The sequence below is a fragment of the Haliaeetus leucocephalus genome, unplaced genomic scaffold (assembly GCF_000737465.1).
Source record: "Haliaeetus leucocephalus isolate CR32 unplaced genomic scaffold, Haliaeetus_leucocephalus-4.0 Scaffold439, whole genome shotgun sequence".
In the NCBI taxonomy this organism is placed as follows: Eukaryota; Metazoa; Chordata; class Aves; order Accipitriformes; family Accipitridae; genus Haliaeetus; species Haliaeetus leucocephalus.
The window spans coordinates 6,635,497-6,651,236 of NW_010972875.1; the positions used below are offsets into that span (position 1 = coordinate 6,635,497).

Sequence of the window (15,740 nt, forward strand, 5' to 3'; positions counted from 1 at the left end):
AGTCTATGTTCCTATATACACTAAGTCTATATATTATTCAATCTAAACTTCTGAACCAATTTTAAGTATGAACGAGCCTATGAACAATTTGGAATTTTTTTGTTTGTTTTGGTTTGGTGGTTTTTGTTTGTTGGATGATGATGATGATGATGATTATTATTATGTTTGGGGTTGTTTGTTGGTTTGGGTTTTTTGGTTTGTTTGGTTTTTTTAAAATTATTATTATTTGTTTGTTTGGGGTTGTTTGTTTTCCCTCCTCCTTAGACTGTTACCTTCAAGGCACTTAGGGTTTCCCTTTAAATATGACTCAACCAGCTAGGACTAACTATTAACTCTTCCTCTCAATAGTTATTTTTGCTCTCCATGTTAAAAAATAGAAAAATGTTATTTCACTTTTAAGTATCTTAGAAATATACAAGAGACTGATTAACCTTAACACTGAAACTAAACCTTGGGCAAAGACAAATGGGTCTGACTCCTACAGGAGGTTTGATTAAGAAAAAACAAACCAAAACAAAACTTTTTTTTTCCTTGTCTTTTCCTGTCTTTGGGTCCAAAATAGGTTCTGCCATAATTCAGAGCAGTTCAAGGGCTTTTCCATGTTATACTGCTTGCAGCTGGTGGCTGCCAAGAAAATGCTCCAAAATGCCCTCTGTCCTCTTTTCACATTTCTGTCCTACTGATGGTGATGAAATGTGCTAGGTTTCTTTTACTCAAGAATTCTCATCGTTTCCTGCATGGGTGTTTTCTCTGTACCAGAAACAACTGCTGAGCTAAGTACTGAGCTTATTTGCTATGACAGGCAAAACCAACCAACCATTATTTCAGATATGCAAAACATCATCTTAGATACTTGTATTATGAGATTCATGGAAAATTGCACACCATAAGAAAGCCTACTTTCTCTGATTCATGCACTGACAACATGTAATTTCTGTTACTTAGAACCAATATTAATGTTACCTAGACAAACCAGAGAAGTCAGCTTCTTCTTCTTCACATCTCTCATCTAGCTCTTTCAAAGCAAGAGTGACATCCTCTTCACAGATAGATTCAGAATAGCTCTCAGGAGCTGCTGCCTCTGCCAATTCTGGGATCTCTTCCAACTCAAGAGATTCATGACAGACCAGACAGTCTTGCTGTTCTTGTAGTAGATACAACCCAGTGTCTTCACTAGCAGTGCTAACCTGTTCATCCCTTACTGCTGAACTTCCTTCCTGTGAATCAAACATACTTTTATTACTTTTATTGTCAGGGCTTACATATTCTTATCAGCTTTTATTATGGTAAGGCCACAAATTTATAAAAAATAGTTTACAAATATCCATTTATACTTCAATCATTCAGCTCTTTCGATTGTTCACATGGTTCTACTTCAGCAAAGACAGGCAGTCTGTTTGTAATGTTTATAACTTCTGGTTAATGTTAATATACTAGAATATGACTTATAGCAAATACAATTTCTCAAATACACTCAGTTAAATCTGTTAAGGGAACAGTCCCAGAAAAATATCTGCAAATAGCCTCAAACATATTTAGATCACAACAAACATGATCAAGACTTTCATATTTTATTTTTCTAGTTAAGGACCAAAATGACTGCCTCGTGCTTGCATTTGGGGTCTGGCACCAGTACAGAACATTTCTTGTCCTTTCTGCTCTCCATTTTAACAGGTTTCTAAAGCATAACTGAGCAACAGTGTAACAGATGAACAAAGGAAACGGGACGTTCCACTATTTTTATTATTTTGCCATTACTGTTAATATGGGGAGCTTTAAGGGTTTAACCCTGAATCTCTAAATGTAGGCTTTCCATCACCAGCAGTTATAAAGAGACAATGATTAAACTCAGGTAGGTAATATCAGAATGACCCTTTCCCTCTTCCTCCATTAGCATTATTATACTCATTAACATTGCTGTGTTGAACAGAGAATGCAGATTTAGTTAAGTTACGATGAATCCATTTGAAACCTTTTACTGGATTTTTCTGTGGAATAAAACCAACACCTTCTTGTACTTGCTATTTCCTAAATTAGGCACAAATTATCACACATTTTCATTCTTAGTGTGCTTGTCTTCCTCTACTGGCATATCCAAGACTGGTCAACAAACCTTTGGACAGCCTCCAAGCACACACATCACTTCATGGCTTTCATCAGTCTAAACAGATCCTCTGACAGATAAATAACTGTACACATATTAGAAAAGATAATTCACCTTTAAACAGAACCTTATAATTTTCTTTCACAGTGATCCTAACCTTATCTCACTTTGACTATGGTACTCCTCAATATGACACTGCTGTCATTTGACACAGCTAGTGACCTCACTTCTAATGCCTCTTTTGTAAAAGTTAAATCTGGGATTTTATTCCACAGAGCTGCCGTTTTGTCACACTGAGCAGCTAAGGCACACGGGAACTTAAGACACTTTTACAATACCGCAGCAAAATAATTTGGATTGAAGCAGTGGTCTGTTTCTATTATAGATGTTAACATATGATACAGAGCTGCACTGATCATGTGTGGTAGATGTACATATGAGGGATACACTTTTAGAAAATACTTAACTGCTAGTTAATAAATTTACAGCTAAGTTAATCTTCATGGTGCCATGACTCCTGATTTCTGAAGTTTTCTGTGTAACACTGGACATGTCTACTACCAACATGAATGTTCTTTAAGTATCTTAAACATGTGATTTATATAGTTGACAACTACACAGAACACAAGGAAAATTACTTCTAGTAAACCATTCCCTCATAAATCCACAGTGCAAGTGAGTAAAATAGAGAATCATTTTAGTCAGAAACTTTCATGTACTTAAGCTTGTAAAACTTATTGTACAAAATTGAAAATATTCTTGTACACTAGACTGTAAATTCCCAACTGGAATGTGAAATGTCCCTTTTGCAAAAATACATGCTATTACTGGGGATCAGCCAAACATATTTAAGTAAACTATTTACTTAACTCTTCAGCATCTCTACAATAGGAACAAGGAACTCAACTGCATCTAAGCAGCACACACACTTGTTTTTAAATAATGGCTTCCATTTTTTTTATTTTACCTTAGATAAATTTTGATACATATTTATTTATATTAAAAACATTTTGATAACTGACACTTGGCATGCAATGAAATGCCTGTGTTGAAAGAGTTATATGTAAAGTATATGAGCATAGGAAAAACCAACTGCACTCTGCTGTAAGTTGTGCAGTATAAGAATTCAGAACAACATTAGTTTTACTGGCTTCACAGATTTTTCACTGAGTTGATAGTGTGCAAATTTTCAAGGTCATTATGTTAAGAGGCATAAAGCCAGCTCTCCCTTTTAACAACAAAATCCAACTTAGATAGCTAACTCTTGTAGAGAGATAACTTTGAGTGTTTGAACTGTGCTTGAAGAACACATGTATTTGACCGATTCCTCTATTCTAACAAGCACAGAATAAACCTGGAACACATCACATTTAGTAATTGTATTTATATGCATTTGCAGCTGCCTTTTTTTTTTTGATATAGTGACTTTTTTCTGGATGCTGCTTAGTCATGAAATTATTTTACAGCCCAGTTTAAACGTTTTCAATATTTTTAATGACATTGGTGTTTTTTTTATGCGAATGCTTTCACCTGGATTATCAGAAGTATAGTGATTTTATAAAGGGAGCTGCAGAAGAACAATGAATCCAAGTATGAAGGCTGTCTCACAAAGAACTATGAAAACATAAAAATGAGTTACAGCTGAGAATGTGCCACAAGTGAACAACAGCGAAGGCAAAAGTTCTATTGTGGTGAATTTCATTCTATAAAATCCCAGCTTATATATTGCTTCTCCCTTTTGAAATCTTAACATAAAACATCTATGTGGAAAAAAAATCACCCAGATTAAGTGTTCTTCCTCACCCAAAATTCTGTTGGAACACAAATGCATGTTGTAGACAAGCAGATGAAGCGCTAACAGAACAATTTGTTTGACAATCTAAGCACGGGTGCTCTACAAAAGGTAAGACAATTTATCAACTGCAATGTAACCAAACACTTTAAAAAAAGCGTATAGATAATCATAATGGAAAAATACAAAAAATGTGGGAAAAAGCTGCTTTATAAAAGTCACAATATTACACTTTTAGAACATGAGGATTTTAATCACAGGAAACCAGTCACCCATACTTTCCCTTTGTTGTACTCCCAGTATGTCTTTTGTTCTTACAGTTACCTTTATTAAATGTTAGCTAGGTGAGTGGTTTGCCTGTTAATAAGAGTGATTTTCTAGGTAGCAAACAGGTACACTAGAGCCTTTGTTCAGAAACCTCAGTCACTTGAACCAGGCAGCTGACTGCTTAAACTAAGTTGGCTGAAGACTCATTCTTAAGTGTAAACTGTGCAATGGTTATTCAAATGCACATAGGAATAGCTTAATTTTCTGGAAAACTCAATAGAACTGTATGTGCTGTTAAAGATGGGATTAGCAATGCTTATCCAAATAAAAATAAGATTGCCAGCAGCATTAATAATTTTAACTGAAGAGATAAAAAGTCCACCTAAATTAAGCCACTTCAAATCCAAGAAAAAAACAACATATTGAGTTTTAGCTGCAACTGCTAAATATTGTAGGAATTGTAGCAGATGAGAGTTTTATTTTAAATGAATTTTTTAAAATTTTAAATTATTCAAAAGATTTTAAAAATGAAGAAACTGAAGTACTCACAGATTTGCAGGCGGCCATTAGCTTGAAATCTGTCTCAGTCCACACAGGCCTTTCCAAAAAAGTATACCACTAGCATCTGTGGTCCTTTTTAAAGGATTATTTAACGGAACCAACTGCTAACACAGCTGGCCTGAGGTTTTATTCCCACATAGCACCAATCACATTAACCCAAAGAAAGCAAAAAAAAAAAAAAAAAGGGGGGGGGGGGGGGCTGTGGAGCAGGGATAAAAAAGTATTTGAAAGAAAATGTTGCTCATGAAGGATTTCAACCATATCAAGTAAAAGCATCTTGAATATTTGCCTATTTTCATTCTGCACCATGAAATGATCATTATCAGCCCTTCAAGAATATTTTTAACCTGTGGTAAATTCCCTCAGTCCATCCCAAGTGGTTTTCATACTGAGGGAACATTGTGTATGAACATTCCAACAGGTTAGAAATATTAAAAGCAAATCAAATAATCAGTGTAACAGATGAAAATTCAGTTGAAAAGAAAGGCAAAGTTGCTACTAAACACTAGAAGGAGCCCAAATCAGCCATGCACCAGCCCACATTTCTCCCCACCTCAGGCAGCTGGTTGCTAGAGTTATCTAGAGGAGAAGCCTCCAAACTTGGGGTCTCAGTTCTGATTTGAAGCACCTCTTCTGTTCCCACACTGCTAGTGGAATCTTGAGACTGAAGTGATAAACCAGCATGATCTGATATTGTTTCGTCTATGGCAGAATCACTGTTTAACTAAGAAAAGAAAGAAACGTGAAATTCGTCACAGTTTATTGAACATATAAATTACAGGGAAAAACACATTAGTTTTGAAATAGGCAGTTTCAGTATGGTTAGCTATTTGAATTTATTTACACATTACGAGTTTAACAGCTTTACACTAAAACTGTTAGAAGCATCGCATGCATTTCTGTAACATGTAACTTTGAAGAGAATTTTGAAGCTATCCTTGGGATCCAGAAATTTATTTCCTTTCTTGTTCTTAAAGGTCTTTGGCATTGGTGAAATGCTAGACCAAAACCACTGAAGAGCAGAGCTCTTTGTTATGGGCAACATTAATACAAACTTCACCTAAAGTCTGAAAAGCAGCATACTATCCCTGCTACTCCCTGTCCAGTCAATTTTTTCCTAATTTCATTTATGTAATGCAGACAGACTTCTGAGTGGCCAGCATTCTTGATTTTCCTTAGTTATACGTACACATGCTTCAAAATCCGTAATTAAATTAGCAATTTCGATGGTTAAACACAACTGAGGCTCCCATGGGAGCACTTATTGCTCTTCTTGTTATTTAGTATTTTGGGTTTTTTTTGAAGCTAGGAATCCACAAAGACACACACTTGATATATAACACATGCAATTTTGTGCTTATATTTAAACAAATATAGTAAGTATAAAGACACTAAAACGAATGTTGTACTAGAATTATAAGCCTGTGAGGCACCACCAGTAAGTAAAGTAACTCTTTCCCTTCATTGATGTTGTTATGAAAAAGAAGCTTAGCCACATTAATTTAGTTCCTCTTTAGTTCACTTAGGCTGAAAGTGTGAGCCATACTTATCCATTAAAAGTGCAAGTGAAAGCTTAAGTTCTCAGATTCCTTTCACAGAAAAATAACTTACCATCTGCGAACGAGACAGTATCTGACTTGCAGTCAGGGCTGCTTCTTCTTCTGAAGACTCATCGGTATCTTCCTGGTTGGTCAAGTTCAAGCTGGGTGTGCTACCAGAGTACTGACATTCTTGAAGAGACGGTGTGTCTCCTTTGTCAATACTGTCAAGAGAGCGCCTACGAACGCCCCAGTTGAAGTTGTCCATGCTTTCACCCTGTAATAAAAAAAGTTTGCACACACATCTATATATGAATCTCAACATAATAAAATTAATACACAAATGCAACACAGAAAACACAAGTACTGAATGCATTATGAACAGAGTTTCAATCAGCCCTTTAATTTTATTAAAATTTTAAATACCTTGTTAAATGATGTTTGTAGATAAATTAAAATATATGGCAAATGAAGTAGAAATCTTTTGAATATCTTCTTGGAAAGTAACTCAATATATAATCTAGAACTATATCAGTATCAATTTTATATATCTGACTAGAAAGTACAAACACACCACAGACAACAACAGATGAACAAGCCAGGGCACCAGGCTGCAACTTACCTGCAGCTCCTGGTTAGCAAAAAGGAAAACACATATAATTAGAAAGAACGAGGACAAACACTTAAAGATACTCTAGAACCAGGGAAAAATGTTTTATTACATAAGATTTGCCAACAGTAAAAGACTGATTCAAGCTCTGAAAAAAGCTTTAGTCAAAAAGCTAGTATTGAAAATAATTTCTCTTTCTAATGGGAGATTGATTAAAAAAAAATAAACAAACCGACAACAAAACACTAAAACCAGCATGCTCATGATACATTTTCTCTAGTGTAACATGTAAAGCAACTGTTTCAACAAACATTAGATGAAATTCTTTAACTAACACACATAAATCTAAACTGACCACATCCAACTGACAAAGCACCATCAACATTAATTATGTACAAGTTGTAGAAAAAACGATGCCTTCATTAACTGTTTTAGCAGCTCCTTTGTGCCAGTTTTATGAAATGCACCCTAAACACCACCAATAGCTGGATCCTTTCTGTTTGCACATTGTAAAGCTGGGATACTTGGGTTTCAAACTTCCAACATACTAAGTGAAATCCATATCTTAAAAACACTATTGTTTTAATTCACAAGTACAGTAACGATCTTTGATTTTCTCAAGCACTTTGTCAACCTTCAACAATTCATCTAAGAAAGATGGAAAACCTGATCAGTTCACTTCACCAGTCTACGGACAGTTACTAAAACACCACATCTAGCCCCAGATGTGCAAGACTGTGCAGTTTTCCCAAGATGTGCAGTTTTCCAAAACTGCTCTAACAGAGTGAGTATCTCTTGTGGCAACTTAAAGAGATCTTCATGATGCACTACATATGCAAAGCGAACTGAATGTTTTGTAGTCTCTTTCTCTCTTAGTAATTTGTTTTGCTCCAAGAAAGGTGAAAAGTTATGGCAAAGCAAAAGAATCCCAACTACAACAAAGTACAGCTGCTGTGGGCTGAAGCCCTTAAATTTAATCTGAATATTACTCAGATTTTAATGTAAAAGCTCCAGTTAATACTGTTGACATTTAATTATTAGCAACAAAAAATATTCTGTGGTCTTGGTGCAAACTAGGCTGCTCTTCTATCAAGTGCACAATTTATATGTAATGCCCTAAATTTGTTCAATCCGTGTTTTTTTCTTTTTTTTTTCCCAAGTATAGCACTACATGTTGCATACAGGCAAGTAATGAGAAAGAAACTGTCTTTTCTTCATTATGATCTGCTATTAAAATAATACAGAAAATGAAGTTAAAGATTAACTTGGTTTGGCAATGTTTTCAACTTTTGGCATCCTACCTACAAAGCCCCATATAGCGTTAAAATAATGTTTTACTACTACTGAGCCTTGATTCTGAACTGTTTGACCACTTGCATTCAATATAGGAAATTGGATCTGTATAGTATGTGGTCACATATATGCCATAGACCATGATGAGCCTGTACTTTTCCTACAAGATGCAAATATTGGCTGAAGTGAAGCAATACAGAGGAAGCATGAAGAAAGTGAGATAAAACTAAAGTATTAGGGGGAAAAAAAGCAAGATTTTGTAAAAAGAGATAGATTAATCAGAAGAATAATCTTACTGTTTAGATAGGCAGATATTCTTAGTAGCTTGTTCACTCATGACCTGCAAGGGTCTCCATTACTAATTAAATTATTTTGTATAGACTGTAACAAAAGCACTGAAAGAAACTACAAAGCATTTGATTTCTTCTCCCCAGTCCTTTTGCAGTCATACTTCAGTAAATTCTGGTCTGAAACCTTTTATTTATCCCAAACAAGTAACAAATGTTAACAGAATCTTTACTATTTCTTGATATTTAATTTTATTTTACCTCCTCTCTCTCTTTTTTGACAGGAGAAGTGGAGGAAATTTAAGAACTGCAACAAACCAGATATAATGTCAAAGTCAATGCAAGCAATTATGGTGACCAAATCAATCGTATATAATGAGATAGTGTATCATACAGTTTGTAACTTTAAAAGCTATTGTTCATGTTTTCAAAATGCAGAAACATATCAGGAACAAAGATAATACCATTTTCTTAACATATTGTTCCATAATTAAGTTTTCTACTGCATGATACCCAGGTGTTCATCCCATCATTGGCTTATACTGTCATATCAGTTCATTTTCAGATTAAGTCACTTAACCCACCCCAAAAATCCCAACTCTCTCCCCAAAAACCACCCAACAATTTGCAACAACTTAACACTGCAAAGTTTGTGACATGGGTTTCTTTATCATGCAAATTAAGTTCAATCATGTCATAAATTCTTCCCAATTGGTTTAGTTACAAGAGCTGCCAGTTCCTTAGAATTGCACCAACATAACCTAATTTTTAAAACGTTCTCAAATGGAAATACACAGAAGAAATCCCAAGGTCTCACCTCTGCATCTTCCAATTCAACATCTAAAAAGTCAAAGTCTTTAAAAACTCCAAACTGTTGTTCACTGGTATTGTCTTCTACAGCTACTTCCTCCTCTTGAATCACTTCTTCTGTTGTTGAAATAAGACTAGTTTGTTGATCTCCAACTTCCAAGTCTTCATTAGAAGAAAAGACAACCTGCAGGTATGGGTAAAAATAGAAATAAAAAATTCCAACTTCTGTAACTCCAAAAGTCAGCTATCCTGCTTCCTGCAATTTAATGGCATTAGTGGCAGTCAGTGTGCCGCTATAATGACAATACTAGGGGAAGTGCAGACTGCAATTTGTTTCAAGACTAGTTGGATTTTAAACTACATCTTTAAACTAATGATATCATTCTCTCCTTAATGTAACTGAGAGTTGCAAAGGTACAAATAAAGAGAAAAATATATCCCCAAACCTTCCATTTTCATAACCACAGTATTAGTCAAACTTAAAAACAAAAAAATTCATCATGATAATCATCCACATGACACAGGCCATGTAATTTTTGTCTACCAATTTCTGTGGAAGGACTGTATAAAGGCAGCCAATGCTGGCTTCCAGTGATTATAATCTTCACAAATTACAATTTGCTGTTTATTTCCATTTGAATTTTTTAAAATGTCTTCAGTTTCAGCTTTCAGGCATCTAATTTTATTTATTTTAAACTCCTCCACTAGATTAAAGATCCACCTCCCATCAGTATTCTTCCCCAGCTAAGAACTTCTATGTCACAATAAAAAACAATATTCTAGATCGTAACCCAAGGTAGGCTGTTCACTTTATTTTAAAAGCTCTTAATGCCATCACCGCCATTAAGCTTAGAATGCCAATGGGTGTCTTTTCTATGCCATACACAGAAAGTAACGCCATTGGCCTATTTTTGCTCAATATTTAAGACTATTGTTCCTACTGATATCCATGATAGTTTGAAGGCATGTGATCCACTGGTCATTTTCAATGGATTCTATGGTATTTTCAATACAGCATCAACATCCTTGCAGTCCTCAGCCATTCCTGCCCCTTCTCTCTAAAGTGCATCTTATTTATAATGGACTAGATAAGAGATTTACTCAGAACAGGGGAGACCTAGTTCAATGCCCTCTTCTAGCCAAGACAATTAAAATTCATACAGCCTCAAAGATACAACACACTACTCTGGAGCGGCAGAGTAGCCCTGCTGTTCTGTGAAGAAGTATTAAGGATTAGTCTGATCAACAGAGCTCCTTAGCAGTCAACTAATTTAATCTGGAAAGGACAGATTTGAGTTCCAGTCCAAAGGCTTTAAAAAAAATCTTGTCTTGATAACCATGTAAGATAAGAATTAAGAATTAAACCTAGTAATTTATGTTTGCTTTAAAACATATAGTCCTCCCCTACAAGATGGACCTAAATTCACTGAGATTTTGGCTGAATTTAAATACTGTTTTGAAACCTGACTAGTAAAGAGTGGTGCCCACTGGACTTCTTGAGGAACAACAGTAAATCATTACTTATGATTCCATCTCTTTTTAATTCTTCAACTGGATTTGTGAAGTGTTGAACCAAAACCAGTTTGTCAAAAACCGCTCTTCATAACTTCACCAATACCTGAAAACGCAATAGCATTCTCACTACTGGAATTTAAAAACCAAAACAAACCACCAACACCACTTACTGAAGGATTCTTGGGAAGACCAGATTCTGGACCACACAGAGAAAGTACGTTCATTAGCTTCTCCCTAGTTCTTCTCTGAAAAATATACCAAAGAAAATCACATAGCAAGGCATCTGCTGGAGGTCCAGGTAAAAATGTAAAACATCTGCATTTTGACTAGTCATCTCGCATCCTGACATCCTCTAAAAAGAATCTTACTGTTTTTTTCTTTTCACCAGTATTAGCTTTTAATTTATGCTATATGCATTTACTGTTTTGCTAAGACACAACACAGACTTCAAATTACACTTAAACAATTTTTTTTATACATTCATAAATAGTGTCTATAATATATGTATAGTACGTTTGAGATACCATGTACCTGAGATAGCTGTGGTCTCTTCCAGCTGACAGGAACTAATGCATTTGAATTAGAGCCTGACGAAGTTGAAGAAGTGCTCCGGGTAACAGCAATGACTTTTGGCTTCCCATTTCTACCAGCTGCGCTGTGTTGATCACCATACTTATTTCCAATAATTGGTGTCTATCAAAGACAACGAACACTTTCTTAAAATTCAAATCTATATTAGTAAAGACCACACATTTGATTTTTGAAATTAGTCTTACATAAAATGTAGGAGGGTTTGCCTGTTTGTTTGTTTTAATTCTACAAAGCCCATGCCTAATCCACTGAGCATCAGTACACTGGGAAATACAAAGCTGAATAGTTCTACCCTATGCAGCAGGCTGCCATTCTGCCCACTTTTGTGGTTTTTTCAATTATGCAAGTTTTATGCTGACAATCTAGTTATATTTTTTAAACACACTTTAAAAACAACTGTGTTCTAAGTTTAAAAGATGCAAAGCTTCTCTAAAGAGCCACTCACAGACATGAACAAACTGTTTTCACAGACAAGCAACTTCACTAACACACGCACACTTCTGAAAACCAAAGATCAAATTCAGCCATTTTGACAGCAAATGCCACTCCAGTGAACTCTGTGGGAATTCATCTTGTCTCTCAATTATCTGCATGCACTGAAACTTCCAGTAAGAAATTCACTTACTAATTTAAGTAATGCTCCTAAGACATCTGTATCTCCAATCATTACCTAGGGTCAGCTTCAACCAGGAGCCCTTACTTTTGATTACTTCTAAAGTTTCCACAATTTTAACATCCCTCTATTACACTGCAGTCATTTGGCCATACTCCCTTTTTCAGACATAGAATGAGTATCAGCTGTACTAATATATTATTCTGAGTTCTAATGAACCCTAATTGGGGGGTAGGGGTGTGGTTTTTAACTACAGGAGGTTTTTCTCCAGTTGTGTCCATCTCACACTGAGGTTCCTATATTCTGTATCCTATTCTCTCCTCTAAATTTTCTCCCCCGTTTGAAAGTCACGCCAAAACTGCAGTACAGGGTTTTAATCCTCTCAGCCCTTGAATGCACGACCCTTCACTTGATGAAAGCCTGGAATGTTCAGCTGCAAGCCGCAGCCAGCTGCATTAGCCTGCTCTCTGACACAGCTGAAATACCCTTGAGAGTAATCCTATTGACTTTTAGTAATTAACTCTCCAGACATTCAAAGGGGGGAAAAGGCAAAAACACAACATAAAAGAATTCAAAGTTTATCTTTCGGTATGACTCTAATTACGTGTATGTAAAACTTCAACATCTTCCATTCTTAAAAATGATATTTATTTTAAAATATATAAATGTAGAAGGCTAACAGAAAACAAATCTGAGTTTGCAACAGAAAGTCAGTATTGCATTGTAATTTAAATATAATAATTACCTCTGATATATCAAAATGGAAATCTAAGGTCTTCCCAGGTAGCTCCTTGGAGACATTATTAAAGATTTTCGTGAAAGAGATTTCAGGAGAACCTATGTCACCTCCATAAGTCTTTGGAATATCATTAGGTACAACAAGGCTTGCTGACCGAGACACCACCAGTTTCAAAATATTAAGGGCTTCCTTCCAATATGGACTCTAAAGAGAATGTACACAAATCACAAAACAATCACTTCAAACAAGACAGCCATTTTTAATGTACAGTAGGATTTTGCACTGATCCGTTGCAAGATTCCCAAACCCAAAAGCTCTAATCTTCTATATGTGGCTGCAATGTACTAACACAGGCGGGCAGCTTCAGACCTTGAAGTGCCAGGAAGGCAGTGGCAAGGTATCAGGTCATCCCACTGCAGGCAGTCAGGTCCAGCCAGGCAGGCTCACTAGCTCCAGGTCACAGTGCCAGCCACACCAGACTCTTGTTCCATGTCCTTCGCTCCCTGTATTTACACTACATTTTTTACCATTGTCTGAAGTATCTGCCCTTCATGCCCCAGAAGATAAAAACTGATAGCATTTAAAAGCAAAACAACTTCCACCCCCTGGCATCCTTAATTATTTTACACTTATGGGCCGAGTAAACTGAATTTGAAACAGACAAAAATATTTTGTGCTTTATATTTCCTCACACATTTCAAAGATCTTAAAAAAACCAAAAACATTTACAAGGTTTTCATATAGTATCAAACCAATGAAGTGCTTAAAAAAGCCAGGACAAAAGTATGAGAACATACATACATACAAGAAAGTATGAGAGGCAGAGGCCGAGCTGAGTGCACTCTCCTTAAAAAGATGATTAAATAATGTAAATAATTCAGCAGTTTCAACAACAGAGATTGTGGAATGAATTGCAAATGAGACTTACACCAAAAGCAGCACCTTGGGAAGGTTAAGATTTACACTCCTGAAAATGGTAGGATTCTACCTGAAACGTAAACCTGCCAGTGTCTGAAATTAGCAAGATGTCTGCCTTTTTTTTTTTTTTTAAATTAGGATGCCATGTTTGTTAAATAATTTTTTTTATTGCATTAAAAAAATAAACACCACTTTCAATGCTCTAAGTAGTATATGCTTCCTTGTAGATAATGAGTCTTGAACAATCTCCTGAATTTCTGTGCATCATAAACATAAAAAAAGTAGTCTCAAACTTGAACCATCCTGTAGCAATTTAAATTTGCTATGATGCACTGTGATTGCAGAGGACTAAAAAAATCAGCTTAGTAGCACCACATTTAAACAAGACATGTTAACTTATGATCTTTTCTTTTGTCATTTATAGTAACAAGTTTTACTGTATCAAAAATATATAGGCTCCTCTGGAATATTTTTTTGCTAGTGCCATTATTTTGATAGCTAACATCTAATTAAGATTACATTCCATGGTAGTGTGGGCTTGCATAGAAAGCTCAGATAAAGGTTAGAGGCGAAGGAAGGAGCTGTCAGGCCATAAGAACTATAGTTATGCTAATCATTCCATTTTGCCTAATGCACTCTGACAGGAGCACAATATCTAAAGTACATACCCATCAATAACAAAACATCCAGGGAACACTATTTTTGCTGGTTAATTATGATTAAACCATTTGACTGAAATACATTTGGCAATAATGGCATTCAGGAAAAAAGAAAACGGGGGCAGGGGGGAAGAGAAGAATATTGTGCACTGAAATGGTTTTATGCTCCAGGCATTTTTATAAAATCTTTCAGCAAGATGCTAGACTTTCTTCCATGAAAGATATTTTCAGTAAACTGTATTCCAAGTACAAAGGATCAAATTACCTAGGGCAAAACACTGTTGTTCATCTTTTGGGGATCTTCTTTAATAAAAAATGCACTCAAATTTATTAAGGTGCACCTTAATGTTCCTCACAGATATATTAGTGAAAGTGATTTAAAGATGCATTTAAATGTAAAACTTCCTTTTAAAAACACACACACTTAAATAAAACATTTGTGCAGTATTTAGCAGTAAACATTTCCTTTGAAGGATCATCACCTCTAATTACACATGTAGAGTTGCCTATATCTGTAAAGAGATGCACATTCACCTAGGTAACTTGTCCCACGAGATGTAAATCAAATTGCACAAATACATAAGCATATAGTGAATTAAGTACATTGGAAAAAAATAAAATACCTCAGAATCTGACTTTGAAGAACTATTTTTATATCTGAAACAAATTAACCCCCCCCCCAAATCAAGTGTAATTTCACTACCACTTTGATAATAAGCAGAAAGGCTTTTATAGTTTTTCAGAGTACCTACCTGAACATATTTACCAATAACTTTTATGATTTCCAAATTAAACTGCTTCACTGGTGCTGTGGATAGGTCTATATGACTCAGAAGACTGTAAATGATCTGCAGTAAGGACTGTTGCATACTGGATAACCCTTTCTCTAACAGCTAAAAAAAAAGGTTTTTAAAATACAGAGTTTAATTAGGGCCTTTAATGGTAGCAAAAAGTGAAAACAAACATTAAAATATAGCTAACTTCCATATATATTTATCTTCCCCTTCAAGAAACTTATGTGTACCACTTCCTGTTTTTCAAAACTTTGTTTTAGCATTTAGCATTTGTAATGCAATAGAACAATGTTTTCTGTCCTAATTCAGTTTTTTCCCTTAATTTTGACACATTTGTTAGGACAAATCTAAAGCACTAAATAGAACTGTTCATACAAATTCAAAATCTCAAAGCTGTATGAAAAACAATTACATCTATGCCTTAAAAGAAAGCTGGTAAACACAATCTTACGAACAAAATAAGTACATATAAAGTAATTAATGAGAACCGAAAATATTTTTTTAAATATTTGTACACAGTTTGAAGGGATATACTTCAAGGACAAGCTCTACAAGATTTTCACACGAGGTACTTTTTTTAAAGGTAATAACAGTTTTCCTGTATGAATGCCTGGCAGAATCATACACTGAATTCTATAATTTAAATTAT

At 35.2% G+C, this 15,740-nt stretch overlaps 1 protein-coding gene across 3 annotated transcripts in view; it reads right to left on the reverse strand.

Annotated features, from left to right (window-relative positions):
- FRYL (FRY-like) overlaps positions 1–15,740 on the reverse strand; it is a 147,240-nt gene that overhangs the window by 19,844 nt on the left and 111,656 nt on the right. For all 3 annotated transcript variants that reach the window (XM_010574500.1, XM_010574501.1, XM_010574499.1), the window contains 8 exons: positions 15,050–15,190; positions 12,727–12,924; positions 11,309–11,470; positions 10,948–11,022; positions 9,270–9,446; positions 6,336–6,539; positions 5,278–5,448; positions 964–1,217 (listed from right to left, as the gene is read on the reverse strand). In XM_010574500.1, coding sequence (XP_010572802.1) covers positions 964–1,217; positions 5,278–5,448; positions 6,336–6,539; positions 9,270–9,446; positions 10,948–11,022; positions 11,309–11,470; positions 12,727–12,924; positions 15,050–15,190 — 1,382 coding nt within the window. The remainder of the gene's footprint in view (positions 1–963; positions 1,218–5,277; positions 5,449–6,335; positions 6,540–9,269; positions 9,447–10,947; positions 11,023–11,308; positions 11,471–12,726; positions 12,925–15,049; positions 15,191–15,740) is intronic.